Source organism: Leopardus geoffroyi, chromosome B4 (genome assembly GCF_018350155.1).
Source record: "Leopardus geoffroyi isolate Oge1 chromosome B4, O.geoffroyi_Oge1_pat1.0, whole genome shotgun sequence".
In the NCBI taxonomy this organism is placed as follows: domain Eukaryota; kingdom Metazoa; phylum Chordata; class Mammalia; order Carnivora; family Felidae; genus Leopardus; species Leopardus geoffroyi.
This window is the reverse complement of record NC_059341.1, coordinates 136,990,188-137,014,239: the sequence shown is the minus strand read 5'-3', so window position 1 is coordinate 137,014,239 and position 24,052 is coordinate 136,990,188. Positions and strand designations below refer to the sequence as shown.

Genomic DNA, 24,052 nt, shown 5'->3' with positions numbered 1-24,052 from the left:
GGCCCCTCGATGCTGTGCCGTGTCTCCCGCGTGGGCTGTGACTTCTTTCCTCGTTGCCGTTTAGACGGACATCCCTAAGCAATGGATGCTGTCGGGTTGCACGTTTTCAAACTGCATGCCAGTGGCACTCCATCGAATACTGTTTTCTGTGCTTATACTTTTTTTTGTTTGCTCTCACGCGTTCAGGACTTAGCCGTATTATCCCTTTGGTCTTAGTGCATTCCCTTATTAGGCTGCCATAAAATGAACCCATCAAATGAACACATTCTGTTAAATGGACACACCCTGTTCGGTTATCAGCCTCCCGCTAATGACCGTGTAGGCCGTTTACAGTTTTCTCCATCACAAGCAGAGCACCAGCCAGCCTCCTGCGTCGGTCCCCTGGTGACGCTCGGAGTTACCCTGCGTGGGATCGGAGGGCACGTGCATGGGCAGCATCCGTGCACGCTCCCACCAGCCTTGGGTGAGAGCTGCGAACGCCCCAGGTCTCCAGGAGTCCTGGGTGCTGGCAGATGTTTTCATTCCTGCCCATCTGAATATCAGTAAGCCTGCGCGTTTTCTTGTGTTATGAGCCATTCAGTTTCATTATCTGAGAAGGGTCCCTGTCCTTTGTTGGTACGCGAGCAGCAAATACCTCCTCCTGGCCTGTGACTCGTCTTCTCTCTCTGTTTATGGTGATGCTCACTATTTTTAACGAGTACACTTTTTTCCCCTGACTTTAGATATTCACTGTGGGAATTCTGGCAGATCCAGGAAAGTGTAAAAAAGAAAACGGGGCTCGAAACCCCATGCCGATGCCGTGTTGGCGAGAACAACCCCCACCATGTGCTGGGCCGTTCTCCCCACACAGTCTCACCAGGCTCTTATCCCAGCGAAGCTCTCCGGAAGTCAGACTCCCGCCGGGTCAACTAGCAGAGGAGACCAGGCAGGTTCAGCTGCGGAGCAGACATTCTCTCGATGTGCCACACTGCCTTGGAGATCTCCCTCCCCCCCTTCTTAATGCATCTTTTCCCTAGTCCTTTTATTGTGACAAAACACTCTTACCATAAAACTTACCATCTTAATCGTTGTTACGTGCACAGTTGAGTGGTATTAAGATCCATACACACGGCTGTGCAACCATCGCCACCACCCCCTCCAGAACTCTTTTCATCTTGCAAAACCGAAACTAGACACTAATTAACGCCCCCAACCCCTTCGCCCCAGCCCTTGGTGACCACCGCTCTGCTTTGCGTCGCTGTGATTTTGACCGCTCGTAGAGGTGGAACCATACGGCATTTGTCTTTCTGCGGCTAGCTTATTTCGGCTCAGCATAGTGTCCCCGAGGTTCATGCGTGTTGTAGCCTGTGTCCGAATTTCCTTCCTTTTTAAGTCTAAAAATAGTCCACTGTAGAGATACGCCGGGTTTTGCTTATCCGTTCATCTATCGGTGGTTGCTTCCACGTCTTAGCGGTTACGAATAATGCTGCCGTGAGCACAGCATGCAGATATGCTGCTTTGTTTTACAGAATGGGGGTGACACTGGCTATGTGATCGTGGATCTTGCTTCTTTTCTCCTCCAGGTTAAATTGCACCACGTCGCTGGAAGGTTTTCCAAACATGGGCCAAAACGCCTTTGTAGCACTCCATCTACTCCCCACTTCTTTTTTTTTTAATTTTTTTTTTAACGTTTATTTATTTTTGAGACAGAGAGAGACAGAGCATGAACGGGGGAGGGTCAGAGAGAGGGAGACACAGAATCTGAAACAGGCTCCAGGCTCTGAGCTGTCAGCACAGAGCGCGACGCGGGGCTCGAACTCACAAACCGCAAGATCATGACCTGAGCTGAAGTCGGCCGCTTAACCGACTGAGCCACCCAGGCGCCCCTCTACTCCTCGCTTTTTAAGCGTCTAGATTTTTTTTCCGGCTTTTGCCGTTGTAAGTTGCTCCACCATGAACGCTTCATATGTAAATCTATGTCTGCGTTTTGGATTCTTTCCTAGAGAAAAGAATCCAAAGAAATAAATAACTGAAGTCAAAAGATAGGAGGAATATTTTTATTGGTCTCGAGAGCAGCCCCGTACTTTTTAAAGTAATTTTTTCTATTGGGTGGAATCACATGAAATCGCCATTTTTAGAGCCAGAAGTGACCGAATACTGACAATTTGATGTGGCCTAAGCTAATATCTGTAGAAGTCATTTATGCCCATTTTACACGATCTGGAATATTCTGGTAATTTTGAAGGAGAGAATTAAAGTTATCCCTAGGGACAACCACTGTTAACATTTTGGTGTATTTACTTCCAATCCTGTTTTCTGTGCGAGTATCCTTTGGGGGTATGTGTAGGACAGCGCGCATACGCTGCTGATTTGGGGGTTGTTGGCGGATTTTCTCAGCTCTTAAGAGGCTCTTTTTCAACAATCGTTTCGTATTTGTATCGAAGTAATATATGCCCCGTGGAGAGGAAATTGAACGGTGGCGAGAGCGTTAAAAGCAGAGATTACTAGGGGCGCCTGGATGGCGCAGTCGTTTAAGCGTCCGACTTCAGCCAGGTCACGATCTCGCGGTCCGGGAGTTCGAGCCCCGCGTCGGGCTCTGGGCTGATGGCTCAGAGCCTGGAGCCTGTTTCCGATTCTGTGTCTCCCTCTCTCTCTGCCCCTCCCCCGTTCATGCTCTGTCTCTCTCTGTCCCAAAAATAAATAAATAAACGTTGAAAAAAATTAAAAAAAAAAAAAAGCAGAGATTACTGGATCAACTCTTCACCCCTCTGCCCCCCAAGAGCAGTCACTGAGACTTGTTCCCGCGGCATACCTTCTCCCCTCTTGGTCACCCTTGGATTTCTTAAAACAACCCTCCTGGGCATTTTTCGGGACTGTGGGTACGAGAGGTGAGGCCTCGCTTTCTCATTCCACCTCCCAGCTTCTCGCTGCCCCGCACCGTCTCCCCCAGAACTGCCATTTCACTTACGGTGGAGTCACTGGCATCTTCCAGGCTATTGATTTTTCTCCAGAACCTGGATTTCCTTTGACGCGTGCCCTCCCACGGTGTGGACTCACTCACTCCTCCATCCGCCAACGTTTCCTACATGCCGGCGATCAGCTGGTGCTGGGCCGGCAGTGACCCAGACCGACGCGGTCCCCGCCTTCCAGGGGCTTGTGAGATGGGGAGATGAGAAATGAGAAATGTGTCCTACGTCACATTCCAGAACATGCTGCCGAGGAAAATAAAGCGGGACAGAAGGAGGGCACGTCTGAAGAGTCTAGAGGAGGTGACCTCTAGGGGAGGGGCGTGAGGGGACACAGCTCGTTCAAGGACTCGGCAGGAAGGTGTCCCATCACCTTGCGGCGTGTCTTCCCTGGGCGTGAGAGAGGAAATACAGCCAGGGAGGGATGGGGCAGGCGGCCTTGTCGCCTGGGGTCAGGGTGCAGGCTGTAACGCTTTGACTGTAAGCGACATACGGAAGCGGCGGCTGGAGGAGTGCGCTGACCTGGGGCAGAGGAGCGTCGGTTAGAAAGTCAGAAAACTCAGTGTGGCTGCTGTCTGGAGAAGAGACAGTGGGGCCAAGGACCAGAGCGAGGCGGGAGGCTCACGGCCCCGGGAGGGATGCTGCTGGCGTGGCTCCGTTCTAGGAACATTTGGAAAGTGGAACAGACAGGCGTCACTGATCCATGCTCCGTGAAGGAATGAGAGGCAGGAACAGCCGCAGCTTTCTGGCCTCTAGGGGGAGGAAAAAGGGAGGAGGGGTCTGCTGGGACAGGTGTCCTAACGGACTTGGCCGATCCCCTGGCGTTGGTCCTGCGGGGGCCTCCGGTGCTCGGCATTCTAGTGAGATAGCGTGCCTCTGTTGAGCACTTAGGAGTATGAGCCCAAACCCTTCCAGCGGCGTAGTGCCTGACCGCCTTGAGCCCTCCCAACAGCCCAGTGCCAGGGGGCAGCCGGCCCGCCAGCAGGGGAGGGAAACCTCCGTGCGGCCACAGCCATCCTCCCTCACAGGTCACCATGAGCATCTCTGTCCACTCGGGAATTCCCGGACCGAGGGTGAAGCTTCCAATGTGGCCAGCTTGCTTCGCGAATGTTAGTTGACCCTGATTTTCCTTCCCAGAGTCTCCCTCGCCTCCAGAAACACTTTGCCGAATGTTCTCGCGGAGAGGTTTCCGGATGAAGTGCAAAATAAGTGATGATGCGAAATGTGCTCAGGGACGGGAGTGAGCGTGCTGGGCCGGAAGTGGCCGGGGCTGGGGACACGGAGACGGCCTCGCCCGGACCCCTGCACAGCCCTCCTCCCGCTGTTCCTGGCGTTGTTGAGAAGCCCGAACTTTGGCAGAGGCGCGTCGACCAGGAAAACAAGCAGATCAAGGGACTTGTAGGCTCAAAGCCCGGCACGAAGGCAGGGTGTGTGGCCTCGATGCGCGGCGACCATAGGCGGTTCGAGTCAGAGCAAGCAATGTGGGGGTTTTCCTTCTTCCTGTTTCTCTGCAGAGGGCGGGAGGGGCAGGGGCCACCCCTGCCCTTTGTTCTCTGCCCCAGAGTTCAGTCCCTTTGAGATCACTAAGACCTCTGAGCAAGGGCGTGAGTTAGCTTAGTCAGGTGGCTGGAACGGGGAGGAGGCTGTGGGAGAGCCGAGCCTCTTTCTAAAGTTCAGTCCTGGGCTGGCATTTTTAATAGAAGGAAAAGAAGTAACAAATAATGGGAATAGTTAACGCATCGTCCTCAAGCTCATTAAATATGATACCAGTCATCCCTCCCCTATAGGGGACACATGGGAGACAAGTAATTAAAAGCAGATTACCAAAATGTAATTAAGACAGCCGGTACCGCTCCCTGCAAAGGAGGTTCACCCTGAATAATCCCTCGCCAAACCGAATCCGTTCTTGGAAAAGGAACAACTTTTCAACACGCTTTGTAAGGCCTCGGATAGATTGAAAGTATGCAGAGAGTAGAGACGAGAATTTTACACCTACTCACAACCCGTTTCTTGTATTGGATACCCTGCTAAATCTGTCCTCCGAAACTTCTATTGATCTCCTGTCTCGTATGCCTGTCACACATGACATGTGAAAATCATCCGAGCGCTTTTCAGAACAGATGCCGCATTATTTTCAGATCCTGGTATGCAACTCTGGCATGGCGCAGCGTCTCCTCCGTGCTCCTTCTGCCGCCTCATTACGCACCGCCAAAGTCAGACAGCACTTCTCAAAGCGCGGGTCACGGGCCTCGGGCCAGGGCGGATCAACACGCCCCAGCCCGGGCGGGGCCCCCGGGGCGGCGCGTCATTCTCGCGCACCACGCTCGGCTCCGAGAGCCACACGCAGGGTTTCCTGGGGGCCCAGAGACTTGTGAGCCGGGGAAACACAGAGGGGCCCCCGTCTTTGCATGCCTCCTCCCTCCTGCCAAACCGTCACACCCCGATTCAAGATGAGAAGCACGAACCAGTGTGGCATGAAGGAAGGGGGGACGGAGTGCTGAAACCGAAATGCTACCCGGTGGCTTAGTTCAAAAGAAGAACAAAGACAAGTACTGAGCCATGGTGTCGGTACCTTTTTCACCAGATTCCCACAGACTGGGTGGAAACATTATCTGAAATTCCATCCTCTGCAAATAGCTCTTTTTCACTTCTGGGAAAAACGTTTTACATTCAAAATGCTAGTGCAAAATAGAGAGTATCACCTTGTTTTTAGAAAATCGTCCCCGCTTAACATTTCTTTTAAGTCTTAAAGTGCACTTTCAGTATCTTTGGTGAATAGAAAAATATCGCTCAGAGCAGAAATAGAATTTTTAAAAGACATACCAGAAACCCATCTAAAATCTCTCTACTTTATTACCATGGAAATAATGGAATCTTTTAACAAAACGCATCCTTATTTAATGCAGAGTAATTATTTTGTCACATTGGAGCACACGGAGAGCCAATGAGATCCTCCCCTACTTGTGTTATTATAATATTTGGTCTTTAAAGCCATTCAGCGAGATGTTAAATAATCTGAAGACGGGTTTTTCCGAGAGAGAATTTAAGCTTGTAGTTTTTAGCCGAAGAAGGAACCGTAAAGCACATCAAAATGTTTGTAATCTTTTATGAACATTGTATTTATGTTAGTTGCTAACAGCGTTACTTGGATGTATCTTTCTTTTTATTGTAAATACAATGGTGTCCATGGATTTTTAATGAATGGATAAAGAATGAGGAGTTCCCTTTTCAGGAAACAGTGCTAAGATTATTGGGGATAAATTAAGTAAATTATTAAGATGTATCATTACTGTTATTTACTCTTGCTCCCGATGGCAAGAAAGGCGAAGTCCTCTTGATAGGATTTCCGTGATTTGCTTAAACATTTCCCCTGAACTTCACTCACTCTCCACTTGCTAGCCAACATTTACTACCTACTGTCTTGGAGAACACTGAGGACATGGCAGGTTGTGAGGGACAGCGCAGGCCGACTTGGACGCGTGGGGTGGCCCTGGTGACTGGCCAGGGGGAAGGGCTCCTGGGTTGACTGTGCGTAAAGTGAGCCAGAGGAGTATTGTCACCCATAGCCTTGGATATTGGCAGCAGCTGCCCGGCGCGGGAGTCAGGCAGACAGGACACATCCACCTCCCCGCTCTGGCCCTTTGGGCTGGGTGAGCCGGCTACCTTGCTGGTGGTCATTGCCGGCACCTTGGCACGACCAAATGTCTGTTCCCTCTGGGCATCAGCGTCTGCACTGGTCCTAGCGCTGACCCAGCATTTGCACAATACAGACAGCCCGCTTGAAGCCAACCGTAGCGATAAAAGCCGCAGAATGAAAATACCGCCGTCCCAGAAGGTGAATAATTCGGTGTACAACCTGGTGAACTTACGTGGCTGCCACTTAGCCTGGGCAAAGTCATTCTTTCAAGGTTAAAAACTCTCCCAGATCGGCTCGGTTACAGCTCCTGCGCCGCGCATCCCGGGTCCCACCTGCGCCTGGAGCCGCCTCCGAGGAAGGATTGGGGCCGGGCGCCCGCTGCCCTAGCAGCTGCCAGTGAAGACGCCCTGGAGGCAGGACAGGGGCTGCGGCCAAAGGGAGCGTAGCCTGGTTTCTGATGCCCCTGGCAGAAATGTGAAGGGGGCCCCAACAGGCTGGCTTCCACCTGTGCAGGGAGGTCACGTTGCCCGCCCACCACTTCTCCATCTGAGGGATCCCTTCTCAAACACAGTCGTTTCAGGCAGACAGGGAGGCGATCCTGTCCAGTCAACAGGGTTTGCAAGAAAGCATATCCATGTTGAATTTCTAGTCGAGTAGTTACTATGAATCTGAGTGAGTGAATTTTCTCAAACCCAAACATTCCGTGCTTGGTGGGAGGGGGTGGGCGGGGACGGGCTTTCGTCCACCTCCGTGTCCCAGCTCCTCCGACGCTGCACCCTGTGTCTGTCACTCACTCTGGCATTCTCAAAACACTCTCACAAGCACGCCCTCTCCAATACGCGTTGGCATCCTTTCTTGATTCCTAGCCTCAGTGAGATGCTACCTAGATGTTCAAAATAAGTGGACTGTGACGTGGCCAGGCCAGGCAGGTCCCCATTCATTGATCCCTCTGGAGCCAGGACAGTCTAAGTTAATTATAATTTGTGGTCAATTAAGGACCAGAGTTGTGCTGTACCATTGGCTGTACAAGGTCATGAGTGTATCAGGAAGCCAGGAATCAACCCAAGAAGTCATTGTCCCAAATAAGTCTTGCAGAGAAAATCCAGAATACGGATAGGGCTGGTGTCTTGTTTATTGTCATATGCCTTGGTGTCTAACTTGTAGGTGAGCTATTTATGTTCTGGCTCAGATGCAGTATTCTCCTGGAAGAATCTTAACTTTCTTTTTTTTTTTTTAAAAAAAATATTTTTTTAAGTTTACTTACATATTTTGAGAAAAGAGAGAGAGAGAGAGAGAGAGAAAATCCCAAGCAGGCTCTGCTGTCGGCTCAGAGCCCGACCCAGGGCTCAAACTGACAAACCATGAGATCATGACCTGAGCCTAAATCAAGAGTCAGACACTTAACCGACTGAGCCACCCGGGCTCCCCAAGAATCTGAGCTTCCAACATTCATCAAATGTGGATGAGAATGTGTGCCAGGCACTGGGCCCGTCTTGGGGGCCGGGCAGACGGGAAGACAGGTAGACATACTCCCACTTCCCTCCGAGTGTCTCCTGCTCTGGCAGAAATAGCTGTGACCACTGGCATACAGACTGGAAAGTTCCATCTCTTGACTTCTACTGAGGCCTGAATTTGGATGGTCCATGCTGAGAGATTAAGAGGAAGGAGCAAGTCGCCCACCCCCCTAATGATCGTACCTGGCCAGCTACCAACGCCATCTTGTCGCCCACAGTCAGACTCCAGCATCCCAACGGATGTACACATTGGGCAGGCACTGGTCTCAGCCTGTACGTAAATTAACTCAGCCAACCTCCTGACAGCAGCCTTTGAAGGTGCGGGCACTATCATTATCCCAATTTTGCAGTTGAGAAAACTGAGGTACAGAGAGGTCAAGGCATCCATTCCCGGTCACTACGGCTAGAAGTGAAGAGCCAGCAGGCTCGTGCTCTCAGAGTCCTCCCGTCAGATGGGACCCGTCCTCACGTCCACCCTGTGGGACTGTTACTTGGATTAGTGGGTTCATGCGGAAAGAGCTTTGCCTGGTACCGAGCACAGCAAACCCCAAATATTTGCATTCGCTATTCTTTTTTTATTCTCTCCTCCTTCAGTGAGTGTGTGTTTAATGTTTAATGTTTAGTAATGATGTGATTATATGGTGTGGGATTTATTTGAGTGGAAGAATTTATTTTAATAGTTTCATAAACGACTTCAGCCATGAGTTTATTGACTCATTAAAGGGTTGAAGGGGTGGCTCAAGTGTTTCCTTTATTTCCCTGCATTTTATGGCAATTTCACGCTGGCGAAGGGTTTGTGAATTGGGCGTTTGCAAAGGCATCTTGGAGAGATCCTTTGTGAGTGTCGAGCTGTCTGATGGAAGTGAGCTTGGAACCAGAGGAGGGAGGACTTACCCTGCATCATCAGGGCAAAGAGGAGAGCCAGCAGCTTTGATGAGCTTGTGCCAAGCCGGGATGTTGGGAGATGGGGCTTCCCAGGTGGGCACCCGCGCGTGCAGACACCTGCGGGGGGACGGCTCCTCACTGTGGGCATGACTCGCATGGGTTGGGGTGAGGGGAGAGGGCAAGAGCAGTGGGGGTGAGGCCAGAGAGGGAAGGGCTCAGGGAGGCAGGCCCAGGGCGGGGCTGTCAGGGTGGGTCTCCCTTCCCTGCTTGGCTCCCCCAGCCATCTGCAAAAGCTTCCGCTCCTCCAGGGCAGGGGGTCAGCCTGCCATCCAGGCCTCTGTTCCCAGTGCCTGGGCCAGCGCGCGATACACAGTGGGTAGGTGCTCGTCCTAGGTATGAGTTGTCACGTCCTTATGACTGGTAGGTACTTATATTCTCATGCGTGTGGTAGGCGGCTGTAGTCATGCTGCGTGGGAGGAGCGTAGCCCTGACATCAGACCATCTCGAGCTCTATTGTCAGTTGAGGGGAGTAGCCTGGGGTCCAACCGCAGGGGAGTCCTCACCCCTCAAAGCTCAGCCCCTCTTCCTTTGTCTAAACAACAGGGAGAACCACGGCTGCCTCAGGGGGCGATTCAAGGATTGGAGGAACTTCCATAACACCCTAGCCCAGCACCTGCATGATGGAGGCGCATTGAAAGGTGGCCTCTGGAACTGGGTCTCAGTACCTTGGTTCAGTTGACTGGAAGCATGTGTTGGTTACAGCCTTTCCAAAGGAAGTTCTGGGAACCTTTAGACCGACCATTACTCATTGCCCAGAAGGAATTCTTGCATGGAAAGAGATCTCAGGTCTAGGCAGTGGGCATGGCGCCATGAAACCTGGGTTATGCCTGGAACCCTACTGTCACTCCCCACTTCCGCAAACGGCGCACTGGGTCATGGACACCAATTCGCTGGTCACTCAGATCTCGAGACCTCCTAGTGGACGAGAGTCCACCCTCGGGGGGGCTTGGGGGGCTCTCAGAGTGGCAAGAGTCTGGTTCACGATACGGTGGCAAGGGTCTACAGCAGTGCGCTTGCGCAAAGAGCTTCCACTTTATGCTCATCTGGATTTTTTAACGTTTTATCTTTTTTTCTTGTTTTTTGACAGGCAGTCTCGCTTATGTTGTTATTTTTAACATTCATTTATTCACTGTAAATACAAATGAAGATACAGTACAATTAATTTTCTCTGCTAATCAAAATATTTGATCAAATGAAGCAGTTTTTCGATTCTTAGAAGTAATTATACTGTTCTTTAAAAGGAAGTGGAGGAATTCTTTACAGAGTATTTCTAATTAGGAGTTTTGCTACCTGCTGTGTTCTTATTCTGTATGAAGTTTCGAGGTTGTGTTTTTTTTTTTTCCTCCTGTAAGGAATCCTAGAGAAACTATACAATTGTGTCCCTAAGTATTTAGAACAAAACTTAGTAGGAGAATTGTGCTATCTGATTAGCTAATTACAACCTTCATAATAGCTAAATTAATACACCGACATATTTCTTTAAAAAAATGTTTTTAGGGGCGCCTGGGTGGCGCAGTCGGTTAAGCGTCCGACTTCAGCCAGGTCACGATCTCGCGGTCCGTGAGTTCGAGCCCCGCATCGGGCTCTGGGCTGATGGCTCAGAGCCTGGAGCCTGTTTCCGATTCTGTGTCTCCCTCTCTCTCTGCCCCTTCCCCATTCATGCTCTGTCTCTCTCTGTCCCAAAAATAAATAAACGTTGAAAAATAAAATAAAATAAAAAAATATTTTTAATGTTTATATTTATTTTTGAGACAGAGAGAGACAGAGCATGAGCGAGGGAGGGGTAGAGAGAGAGGGAGACGCAGAATCAGAAGCAGGCTCCAGGCTCCGAGCCGTCGGCACAGAGCCCGACGCGGGGCTCGAACCCACGAACCGCGAGATAGTGACCTGAAGCCTAAGTCGGACGCTCAACCGACTGAGCCACCCAGACACCCCTACACCAACATATTTCTAATCTGATGCCTGGATACACCACACTGTCAAGCCTGTTGCTCCCAGCCAGGTGACCGCCACCTGGGACACCCGCAGGAGGAGGGTCCCAAAGTTCCCTTGCAGCGTGCCCATCGTCAAAGAACACTGAGCGCAAAAAACCATCCACACCAAACAACTTAACTCCTTTTCTTTGTACTCTGTGCCCACCCTCGTCTATTTCTTACTAACTAGACATTCAGAACTATGTTGGTCAGCTACCGCTAAGTAACAAACAACCACGACATCTCCGCAACAGCAGCATTTATTTCGTTTTTCCATCTGTATTGTGACCGATCTAGGCTGGCTCAGCTCTGGGTGGCATGCCTGGGTCATCTCTGTTCCACGTGTTCTCACCCTCCTCCCCGGACCAGTGCTGTGCCCCAGGCCTGTTCTTCTCAAGACAGTGTCGCTGGCACAGGAGGATTTGCCCAGTCACACAAGTGCTTTTTATATTCTTTGTTCATGTTATACTTGCCAGCATTCCCTTGCCCAAAGCAAGTCGTATGGCCGAATCCAAAGCCACGTGGCAGACAGAGGACGTGGATACAGGGAGAGTTGAGAAAAATAGAGCCTTGAATGCAATATCCCACAAGGGAACAAATACACGTGTGTCTCCATTTTCAGCTCTATTGGGTTAGTTGACAATTCAGTCCACCTCTTCCCTATTACGTTCCCTCTTCCCTGTTATATCTAGAGAAGTTGTTTGGGATACAATGTAGTGCAAAACCGATTTCCTAAGTCAGCCAAGACCGTGGCTGGACATAACTTAGTGACAGTATGCTGGAAGGTTCTTTTGGGGAATCATTCCCCTGTTCGAGCTGTTGCAAAAAGCGTACGATAGACTGCATGGGAGCTAACAAAATTCCGGGTTCAGTTCACCCTTCTGGAGCACACACCGTGGTTCTTGCCGCCGGCTTAACCCTCTCCTCAAGTGCTGCTCCCTCTCCTGGGTTAGAGGCAGGTCAGCCAGCCCCTCGCCTGGAGCTTCCCCGCCGCTTCAGATGTGAGTTTCCCGCAGCAGAGACAGGCTAATTCATCTTTATCTCAGGCGGGCTGGTACAGTGCCTTCCTGAAATGGATGGTGTGCTCCTTGATTGTGTCTGTGTTCTGCTGGATGGTTCTCTTCGACTGCTGTGGCTGTCACTACTTTACAGATGGAGAGCCTACACCCAGAGAGGTGAAGTGACTCGCGTGAAGTCGCCAGCCACACGATGTCCGAGCAGGGCGCCGGCTTCGCCATCCTGAATCTGAGCCCATGGCCTGACCTCCGGCACCCCTGCCGCCCAGGGCCCTGGGGCAGCTGCTCAGGAGACCCGGGTCCTGTGGAACAGTCACAGGGTACCTGGGCTCAGGCCCCAGCTCCTGGGGTGCGTGACCACACCTCAGACCTGGCTTCCACCTCCCTGGCAGGTGGCCTGACCTACAGGTATAGAATGCACCAGAATGCCTCCGATTACTCAGGGTAGAAACGGTGTTAACCGGGAGCTGAGACTCAAACCCAGGTCTGGCAGACTCAGGCAAAAATATCTGTAATGACACCCCCCAGCAGCAGCAGCAACAGCAGCGAGAATGGCAGCCCGCGTTTGCCAGGCACTGAGCCAAACACTGCACGGTTTTATTTTGCTGAAATCCCAGGCCCGCCCTTTGTGACGGTTCTGTTTTTATCCCGGTGAGGAAAATGAGGCAGAGAGGGGTGTATGTCTTGCTCAAGGCCATAAGAAAAAGGCAGAGCTCACCTCCATTCAGCAGCCCCAAAGCCCTTGGTTCATGTCCTTGCCCTCCAGGCCCAGCACCCTCCGCCTGAAGGTCTGGCCCCGGCAGGTGCACTCCATCCGGTTGGCACACCCTTGTTGGATTACTGTGCTCCCGCAGCAGCCAGGTGGGCCCCTTCTTAGTGTGCTCGTGCAGGGGCCCAGAGATGGCCCTGGCCTGAGCGGGGAGGATGAGCCACGGGCTGGGGATCCCAGCACTGTGCCTACAAGGCTCACCCCATGTCTTCAGCCAATGGCTGTGTGAGGGCCCAAGACAGTGGCAGAGACATCAGCCTGCAAGAGGGAGAGGCGCCCTGAAGCTGGGCCAAAGAGATGGGCTCCAAATGAATTGTGTAGGTCCACGCTCGCTTCTCTTTGACCCCCTCAACTTAGACTTCTTCCCTCTGGTCTCCCCCACCCAGGCTGCCTCCCTCGGACCCCCCCCCCCGCCAGGCTTCCTCCCTCCGACCTGCCCCCACACACTGCTTCCCTCTGACTCCCACCCACTGGGCAGCTCTTGGGGGATCCTGAACAATGGCTAGATTTGGAACCACAGGTTTATGTTGTAAAGCCGGGACTTGGTGTTTACTAAGTGAGATACGTGGATATGTTTGAAACCGAAGCACTCCAAGTTATTTGCAGGCTCTGTGAGGATTGTATACTTCATGTATTGGGACGTTATTTCTTTTATATGTTTCGCCAACAGGGACCAGGAATTTTCTTTGTGGCAGTGGGGGACGGTATTTCTCTGCGACATCAGGAGGGACAATGGGTAAAACAAGGCTCCATGAGCACCCTTGGGTAAATGAGAGAGAATTCCTTCGAAACATACAAATCATTCTCCAGCAGGGTCAGACCCATGGTGGACAGGATTCTACTTTTCATTTTCTTTTTCTTTTTTGCATTTAAACAGTACCCGGCACAGCCAGGCATGCATACAGTTGTCAGATGAGCCGTCGAGGGCTGGAGCACCGAGGTGCGGGCCCCGCGGCTCCCGTTCCAGACAACGGTGTGGACGAAAGTGGGCGCCCGGCACCCGATTCCTTCCCTGTATAGCTCTTGGTGCTGCAGCTACGATTGCTATGCCGGGTGAGGGTGCCTTTTATGGGAAGCGTAGCTAGTATTGGAAAGTGACATTTGGATCTCGAGATAGTGGTGTCCTTTCTGATTAGGAGACACATGCCTTCTAGTTATAGAAAAAGCACCATTTCTTTCCCCCATTCAGATATAATGATCACGTGAGAAGCTCCAGAACACAGACGCGCCAGACCAAGAGCCATCTGTTCCTCCCTGGCGTCTTTAGTCCCTCGGAGCGAGGCTGGCGGTGGCTGAGCGGCTTTGTTAAAAAGCAGGGATGGGAACCAGAATGCGGGTGCCTAACGGATTCGGCTCCTAGGTGCCCTGACGGAAGAGCCAGGAGGCTCTGCCCTTCAGAGGCCGGTGGGTGCCCTGGGCAGCGTGGCATGCGGAGCGGCCGTGGGCCCGGGGACCTCCAGGTCCGTGGCACATCCCTGGGCACCGAGGTGATGACGGTGGTGCCGCTGGGGGTGGCGTTATTGGTGATCCTCGTGTGTTCTTCGTACCCTTTTTGTCGTTGCTAAGTTTTCGACAGCGAACACGCAATAGTTGTTGTTGCAGGCAGGAGAAGAGTATTTCCCTCGGGCAGCAAATCCACCTTGGTGAGAAGTTTCAGTCACCCGCACTCTTGTGTGTTGGCCACGGAATTGTGCTGCTTCTGTTCTCCTTGGGAAGTGCCTGCGTGTGTCCCCGGCCCGGGGGAGGGCTGGGGGAGGCGTGTGCGCAAAGAGCCCGGAATCTGCGGGCCAGCGCCTTTGTCTCTTTCCGACCCCGGGCATTCCCTAGCCTCCCGACCTTGCCGTGTGAGGACGTGGCCTCCAGCTCTGGGTCTTTGGCTGACTTGCCCCTGCCTTTCCTTGCCTCCCAGGTCAGTCCCTCCTCCTCAGGGAGGCCCAGCTACGTCCCTGGCAGGGTGCCCCCTTCTCAGAGCACGCGACCCGCTTAGGATCTCCGCTCACCCCTGAGACTTCGCCCCGGTCTCTCTCTATCCCCCCCCTCGAGACTCCCCCTGGGCAGAGACTTTTTCAAAGGATTACTTCTTAACCTCCGCCTCCCCAGTATCCGGAAGAGCGCCTGGCACACAGCAGATGTCCCACGGGTGTTGGTGAGACTCCGTACAGTACTCGAGGGCGTGCATTCCGTGTTTATTCTCTGCGAGTGCACCAGCACAGGTGCTCACCCGTGTGAGCACAGGGCTCTGGGAGTCAGGCGTCACTCAGACGCGTGCAAAGGTGGAGAGCGGGGGTCCCATTCACATCCAGGGCTGTCACGCTGAGCAGGGCTCCCTGCCCAGGCTCTCAGCAGCATCGTTCACAACCAGACTGTCCCAAGCCCCGGACCTCTGGACCCCTGACCCTCGGGGGCGGCAGGACTCCTGGCTGGGGAGTTCCCGTCATCCTCCTGACTTTGTCTTCCCTTACCTCGCCACCCAGAGAACAAGCATTAATATTCGTGTGTCTGTGTCTTGTGTCTGTGTTTATGTGATCACTTGGACCATTTTATGGTTCTTTTCCACTTAGTACGTCACAGACATTTTACCGTATTATTAAATAATTCCTTAAAAGACTGTAAATAGCTGCATTGTAATCCATCCTACAGAAATATCATATCTTATTTAACTGTCGCCCCGATGTCAGACATCCAAATTGTTGCCAGTTTTTTTTTTTTTTCTGTCTCGTAAATTTTGTAAATAATCCTGTAATGGTCATAATTCCATGAGCTCACTGTGTTTCTTTCCTTAAGGAGAGTCCTGAAGGGAGAGGTGCTAGGTCACAGGAACTTGTTACGGCTTTAGATCCCTTATTCCACCTGCTCCAGCATTGAGCTCATCAGTCAAAAAATGTGCCAGTTTGTTAAAAGAAAGCAGTCGGATCTCATTTTCACTAGCACTGCTTTGCATCGTGACAAGGTCAGAGACTTTTAACCGTAGGTTCAGGGCCACGGCCCCGAGTGGCCCACAAGGATCCCACCAGTTCATTCGTTGTGTTGGTCGTGACATTTTCCGCTCTATGGGTGCATTGCTTATCCGCTCTTTCTTTGAACAAGTATAAGACCCTGCTGTGTGCCAAGTCAGTGGGGGATTCAGCAGTGAACAAAAGACTAGAGCCCTTGCCTTCATGAGGTTTATCTTCTGTTAGGGTGAAGAAGACAATTAAGGAATAAACACACAGGGGATCGGAGAACAAAAAGCACCACAGAACACCAGCGAGGACAGGGGAGAGGGAGTGTGGAGCGTGGTTCTAAACATGTTCTAAAGACCTTGAAGGAAGTCTGCAAACGGCAAGTGCAAAGGCCCTGAGGCAGAAAGGCGCTGGCTGTGTTTGAAGCAAAGCAAGAGGCCCGGTGGCTCTGAGCAGAGTGAGCAAGGAAGACAGTCACAGAGGCGAGGTCAGAGGGTAATGAGGGCAAGTCAGGGAGGGCCATTGTGAAGCTCTGCCTGTTACTCTGGGCAACAGGTGAAGCCTTTTGAGAGTTTTGCTTGACCTGATGTACACCTTAAAAAGATCATTCTCAAAGAGAGGGACGATGGCTTTTTAATGATGGCTCTGCCCTCGCCTACCACTCCGTCGAGGAAACAAGTGTTAATACTTGCGGGGGGGGGGGTGGTGTGTACAGGTGTGTGTGCACTTTAAAAAGGTCACCCACAGAGGGCGATGGCTGCGCGCGGAAGCAGGGAGACAGTTGCAGTAATCCGTGCAAGAGATGATGGTGGCTTGGACCAGGAGGTGAGAATGGAGAGTCAACTTCCATTGGGATCGCAGGCGGTTAGGGGGTGGGGGTAGGTCTTTCGCAGGTGACTCCGGGCCTGAGCTACTCGAAGCACATGCTCCATTTGCGGAGGTGGAGACCTCGGGAGGCCGATGGTTTGAAGTTGACGAGTCCGGAGAGAAGAAGGAACTTTCCTTGGTGAAGCTCGGATGTTCTTCCTTGCTTGCGAGGACCGCTCTTAACCCAGAGCTGACTTGGGGTCAGCCACGCCGTTCCCCGCTCCTTCAGTAGCCTTGACGTCATGGCCCAGCCACAGCAGAGGCCTGTTTCCCACCCATCAACAGCCCGAGCAGGTGGCCACAGATTTACTGGCATGGTCCGAGACCAGCTACACTACTCTGATCATAGCACGTTTATGACATTTTAATGTCCAGCAGGTCAAAGGCTTGATTACTTGCCTTTCCCAAAAATGTCGCGGCTATTCTCTATGTTTATTTTTCCGTATCAACTTTAACGTCCATGTGTCTAATGGTTTAAACATTTTTTATGTTTGTTCATTTTTGAGAGAGAGAGAGAGAGACAGAGCATGAGCAGGGGAGGGGCAGAGAGAGAGGGAGACACAGAATCCGAAGCAGGCTCCAGGCTCTGAGCCGTCAGCACAGAGCCCGACGCGGGGCTCGAACTCACAAACCGTGGGATTGTGACCTGAGCCGAAGTCGGACGCTCAACCCACCGAGCCACCCAGGCGCCCCCGTCCATTGAGATGTTTCTTAGGATTTTATTAACTTGTATTTATAATTTGAGAAGACCTTTTGAAATGCACAGTGTACGTCCCTTTGCCATCCCATCCTTGCTTTCTACCCCTCTCCCCCCCCCCCAGAACGTGCACAGCTGTCTCTGTATACCTTAGTCTTGCATATGAAATTTCTCCCAAGATACTCAAGCGCTTGTCACTAATGTAAACGTGTGTTGTTTTCACAACACAATTTCTAATGAGTTATAATTACTGCCCCCAAAATGGTCTTGCTTTTTTGCATTTTTGGCTTCATTCCAGGCACTTTCCTCGTTGTCTTGAACTTCCTACTCGTGCAGTCACATCCACAAATAAGGATGAATCTTGTCTTTCAACATTTATACCGTTTATTTCATCTTCTTGTCTTATTTCAAAAGCTGGAGTCTCTAAAAACGTGAATCATAGAACTGACAGTGAGCATGCCTATCATGTTTCTGACTTTAACGCTTTGTCACCCATTTAATATGTTTGCAGATGGCATCTGGCTAATATTCTCTTATAGGGAGGGAGTATTACACATAAAGTCTTCGTTTTATTTCTGTGTGATTTATCTATTGTATTCTATTCTATACCATTTCTATCAGGAAGAGCTGCTGAATTTTGTTAATGCCTTTTTGCCATCTGTCAGTATGTGACCTAATGTAAGGAATTGAAAGATTTGCTAATTCTTTAAAATGTTTTTAATGTTTATTTTTGAGAGAGAGACAGACCGACAGAAGGCAAGTGGGGGTGGGGCAGAGAGAGAGAGAGAGAGACAGAATCCGAAGCAGGCTCCAGGCTCTGAGCTGTCAGCACAGAGCCCGACGTGGGGCTGGAACCTACGACCCGTGAGATCATGACCTCAGCAGAAGTCGGACGCTCAACCGACTGAGCCACCCAGGTGTCGCAAGATTTGCTAATTCTTGGAGGACTCGTATACTTGGAATAAATCCTAGTTGATTTTTTATTTAAAAAAAGGACAATGGTGCTAAATATCTCTAATGGTCTTTTAAAAAATGTTTTAATGCCTGCACATTAATGTCCACAAATTAGGTTGGTTCACATTTTTTATTTCAAGTGTTTACCATATTTAGGTATTAGGGAGATACATAACGAGCTGGAATACTATGTATTCCTGTCCGTGTGCTGGAACAATTTGACTTACGTAAAAATTATCTATTGCATGAAAGTGAGATTCAGCTTGCCCTTAAAATCAGCTAGGCTTGGGGCGCCTGGGTGGCGCAGTCGGTTAAGCGTCCGACTTCAGCCAGGTCACGATCTCGCGGTCCGTGGGTTCGAGCCCCGCGTCGGGCTCTGGGCTGATGGCTCAGAGCCTGGAGCCTGTTTCCGATTCTGTGTCTCCCTCTCTCTCTGCCCCTCCCCCGTTCATGCTCTGTCTCTCTCTGTCTCAAAAATAAATAAACGTTAAAAAAAAATTAAAAAAAAAAAAAATCAGCTAGGCTTGGCACCTTTTTAATAATAGATGGTAGATCTTATAACAGCCTTTTCAGTTTCTTTTATGGTTACCTGTCTATTCAGACCTTTCTAATACTCAAGTTAAATTTAGTAATGTATATTTTGCTTAAAAACGATTCCGTTTCCTCTGGAGCTAAAACCGTATTAACCTAAGGTTGCATAATCCGCCTTGTGAGAATTCTTCTATACCTGTTGCTAGAAGAGTAGTACTTCCCGTTTGCTGTGTGTTTCAACACTTTCAGAGAGCACTCACGTACATCACCTCACGTCACCTTTACTCTGCCCTGATGGATGAGGAGACCGAGGCGAAAGGGGCTAGTGGCTTGCGTGGGGCCACACAGTGTGTTAGAGGGAGAGTCTAGCGTCAGACTCAGGGCTCCCACCTTCTGGTTCTGGATTGTAGATCGTCCACCCGTGTTCTTTCCAGTTATGTCCACCTGGGGCCCATCCTTCTCGGGACACAAAGGAGTGACAAGTGTGAGGATGGAGTCTGAGCGTGACCCTCCGTCGGGGGGGGGGGCTCCCTTTGCAATCTGAACACCAGCACCCCTTGGGACGTTTGGGGGGCTAGCCACGTGCTTAGCTAGGGGAGGTGAGCTTTAACTGTTGGAACGTGTATCATCTGCGTCAGTAACATCACTCTTAGTTTCTAGAATGAAAAAGGAAAGGCATTCATTTGCTTTGAATGTCTCCAAGAGGACGTATTTAAAAGCTCCTTTTAACCTTTCGGCGGTTGAAGATGAGACAGGCTGTGGCCCGAGTGTAGTGTGGCCACATTTTTGAAGATATTTGCAGCAGCACTCTGTGTTTGACCCAACTTCATAAAGTAGCATTATGATCTGTCCTGAAGGATAGTAACGCATGATACATATATTGCTGAAAATGAGACATGACCGTTTGGGGGGGGATTAGTCGTGAAAACCTCGTCGTAAAGGTCTCAGCACAGCGCCGTGCGTCATGACAGGTGCTGCAGCCGACAGGCACGGCGGGGTTTGAGGGAGGCAGCGCAGCGTATTTCAGAGTCCACCCTGGTCCGGGGACAGCTCTTGTGCGTCGTCACCTGTGGGTTCTCACGGAGCCCGGTGTCCCCTCCCACCTCCAGCCTCACCCCTTCCTCAAACCCGAAGAGCTGAGCTGCTGGTGCAGGGGCCACAGGTCTGGTGGTGGGGGGCTTTTTCTGACTGCAGCAAGTAGGTGATGCGAGGACTGCATCCCTGAGCGCTGTCCCCTCTCAGGAGGCTCGGGACGCAGCTGCCCTCTGAGCCCCGGCCTCCCAAGTCTGGCTTCATTGTGAGCTCAGTCTGTGCTCCTGACTGGCCCACCTGCTGTCCCGCCTGTCCGCCATTGTGGGCATCAGCATGTGCAGAACGTGGGCTGCGGTCTTCCCCAGACCCCTCCCGCTCACCTTGCCCAAGCCCTCTTGCCAGCCCAGAAGCCTAAACATACACTAAGAAGGTCCTCCTCTGCCCCTCTTTCCCCAGAGCCCATTCCTCCTCCCTCCAGAAGGGGGTCCCCGAGCCCAGGTTGCCGCTAGCCCTTCCTCGGGGCTCCCTGGCACCATGGACAGCGTCCTGAGGCCCCAACCCGCAGGCGCGCTGCCCAGGGAGAGGTGTGGAATGCTAGGGGTCTGGTCCTCCGCCCGCCTCTGCCTCCGACCCCACAAATTCTGCCCTCGCCGTGACTCAATCTCTGTGAGCCTTGAGAAATCTGGGGCTTAAGGGAACACTTAGCCCACAGTGGCGCTGCAGCATCACGTAGTAACGGCCATCGAAACCTGCCTTTCAGATTCGAACCGCTGTAAGTATAAATCCACTGCACTAATGTCGGGAAATAAAAGCAGTCCAGAGACATACCCCCTGTTCCGTCCCTTCCCTCAGAGCAGACACTCGCTGTGTGTTTGTGAAATGGACCAAAAGACAGACCGAGTGAGTGAACGGATGAGGACAAAGTCCCATCCTCCTGGGGCCGACTCTGCATGCAGCCTGCCTGGTGGCACGGACTCACTTTTGCTCCTTCTTCCATGGTCGGTGAGCCCAGGCTTCCCCGTCCGCCAGGTCTGAACCTCTGGTTGGGGCTCCCCCGGGGCCCAGAGCCACGAGATGGTTTATGATTTATTAAGTGAATCAATCTTCCTTTCTGCTCTGCCCAGACTGCTGCCGAGTGGGCCGAGAAAATGCCCCAAGGCCCACCACCCACGACTCCCAAGGAAACAGCACACCAGGAGCTCCTGGCTCGGATCCACAAGGCAGTGGGCTCCTGTTACTGTGCGATTGCTCAGGAGTTTGACAACTTCGACACCATGAAAACGAACACCGCCTCCAGGGACGAGTTCAGGGCTCTTTGTGCTCGCCACGTGCAAGTTCTGACCGATGAGCAAGTAAGAAATGCATTTGGTTCCTCATCCTAACGTATGAGTGCCCGGCCAACCGTTCCCCAGGGCATGGAGAGTTTAGAATGCTTGAAGGCTTGGGGGCGGAGCAGGGGGTGTTGTCGTTACTGTTTTGTTTTCAATCTCATTGAAGGAGTTTTCTGTTTGACAAGTAAGACTTGCAACTTTTCGAGCGGGGTGCAAATTATGTCACTTTTTTTCTTTATTTTTTAAAGTTTATTGAGAGAGAGAGCGAGCGCACAAGAGCGTGTGTGCAAGCAGGGGAGGGGCAGAGAGAGAGGGAGGGAGAGAGAGAGAGAGAGAGAGAGAGAGAGAGAGAGAATCCCAAGCAGGCTCTGCACCGTCAGCACAGAGCCTGACACGGGGCTTGATCTCATGAACCATGAGAGCGGGACCTGAGCCGAAATCAAGATCTGGATGCTTAACCAACTGAACTGCCCAAGTGCCCCAGTCACTTTTATTTTTTAAATCAAATTAAACTCGGTTCCAGCGGCCACTCTCCCTCTCCTTCCCTGGATAATCCCAGAGCTTGTGTGACCCCAAGAGGCAGCCGGTCTTCCCCCAACACCTGAACGGGGCAGCTCAGAGCCTGTGAGTTGCTCTGGGCCTCCCGCCACCCTGCCTCCCCTCCCCTTCCCTCTCCCTGGTTCTGTTGCTAGCACTTTCGGATGCTCCGGGGATCCCACCCCAGGCATGCTGGTGACGTGCCCACTGCACAGGCTGGACAAGGCCACCCTCTCTGAGGCCCCGCTGCCCCACACAGAACCCCCAGAAGGGATTCTCTGTGGCTCCCTCCTCAAAACCCAGTGGTACTCTCTTTAGCTCTGGCAACCTGCCACCCTGGGCTTCTTTGGCCCCTTGTGGCCTCCCAGGGCCTGCCAGCAGGATGGCATCCGGAGGACCTGCCTTGCAGTTTCCCGACTTCAGTCGACAGTAACACTAAATGCTAGTGCCGGGGGACGGTTCCCCGGGTGACTTGCTCCTCGCTGTGGCCCAGACGCCAAAACAGAGCCCGGCCCAGAGCAGGTGCTCAGCAAGTCCCGGTGAACGGATAGCGTGGCGGGTTTAGTGTGCACGTTCTCCACCCCCACCGTCCAGTGGCCGAACAGCTGGGGCGACACAGAGCACCGACGATCCGAGCACGGAAGCAGAGCTCCCCCCCCCCCCCCGACAGCAGACACACTGCTGCAAGCCCTCCCCACTTGTCAAACAGAGTCACTCGGGTGGAAACCGAAATCCAAACTACTTCGGAAAGTACTCCACCGCCCTCCTTCCCCGGCTCAGCTCGAGTAGCTTCCTGCAGCTCCCGGTGGAGAGGTCACCCTCCCCTCCCAAGATGGGGCGCTCTACCCTCAGGCCTCCTTTTCTCAGGGGGTCCCGGATGAGAACTAAGAGTATTCACATGGAAGGGAGACCGTCACATTCGATGCCCATCACCACCCAGGCCTCAGGACTCCCCACCCTAAAGAACGAATTCACTGACATTAAGAATTCGAGTATCAGATTTCACTTTCCTAAAATATCACCTTTTTAGAGCATCATGATCATTTTTGCTAAGCCGAATTAAAGTGCTTTTCCCCAGTTCGGTCTCGTAGATCATCAGAGCTGAGCGAGATCGCTGTGTGCAAACGCTCATCCCCATTACTGTACATGGATGGAAACCTTTACGATTAACCCAGTTGTGTTTATGGTTCTATGGGGCAAACTAACTAAGGTTTTACTAATGAAGATTTTTCATATCATCTACACGAGTAAACTGTTACTCTAATTATAGATATAAATTAATGACGTGCTAGCATATCTGACACCTGTACCAGAGAATCTGATTTTAATCGTCCACCAAGAAAGCTTCACCATCCCCGGCACATCCAGCCTCCCGCCTCTGCAACAAAATCAAATACTTTTTTTTTTTTAATTCTGCCTTCTAAAAATACGCAGACACATCGCAAATACAGTCTGCATCACCGAGGACATCAAAATCTGGCATAAGAACCATGGTTTAAGTTGGGTGATGATTAGCAAAACTCGTGCACTGTTTGAGAAGGGAGCTTCTGGACACAGGCTGGTAAACAGGAAGCAAAGATCCTTGTGTGACCCGTGGGCCATGACCTTCTTGGTTCAATGGGACAAGGTGTGGTACAGGGAGACACAGAAGTAGTTTGGCTCCTTAACATGTCTAGACCCCAATTGCCACTACTCAGAAGGGTTCCCCGAAGATTCTGGGACAGGTCCAGCCATGTGAACCAGCATCTGAGTACAGATCTCATGTCTTACAAAAATGATCTCATCCTAAAAAAAACATCCAACTATCATGAATCCGAGAGGTCAGCTTTCTTGGATGACCGAGCTCTGAAAGCAGGGAAGTACCAGCTCTTTTGAAAACTTCCGGTGTAATTAACCTTTCAGAAAAGGAGAGCAACTTTCTGAGTAGGTGGAGTTGGAAACTGATGGGGCTTTGTGGCTCCCCAGAAAGCGTGTTCTAAAGGCCTGGGAACTGGGTCCACTTGGATATTGCTTAAGAAAAGAGAGACCCACAGAGAGAGCCTCTCCCGGTCAGGCAGTTTCGGTCAGTCTTGGTAACTGCGTGAGGATTTAGCTATATTTACAGCTACGTTAGGGAAAGGAAGGATCAAACATTTCCGACCATTTCAGGTGTGGTGTTTCTTTTTTCTTTTTTTTCTTTTTTTTTTTGTTATTTATTTTTGAGAGAGAGATTGAGAGAGAGACAGTGCATGCAAGGGGGCAGAGACAGGAGACAGAGAACCCCAAACAGGCTCTGTGCTGTCAGGGCAGAGCCCAATGTGGGGCTCAATCTGATCTCATGATCCATGAGATCATGACCTGAGCCGAAATCAAGAGTCAGACG

General features: G+C 51.5%; 1 protein-coding gene across 8 annotated transcripts in view; it reads left to right on the top strand.

The window, feature by feature from the left end:
- The window catches only part of EFCAB6 (EF-hand calcium binding domain 6), a 250,449-nt gene that overhangs the window by 209,031 nt on the left and 17,366 nt on the right, over positions 1-24,052 (top strand). For all 8 annotated transcript variants that reach the window (XM_045467278.1, XM_045467283.1, XM_045467280.1 and 5 more), the window contains one exon: positions 20,947-21,174. In XM_045467278.1, coding sequence (XP_045323234.1) covers positions 20,947-21,174 — 228 coding nt within the window. The remainder of the gene's footprint in view (positions 1-20,946; positions 21,175-24,052) is intronic.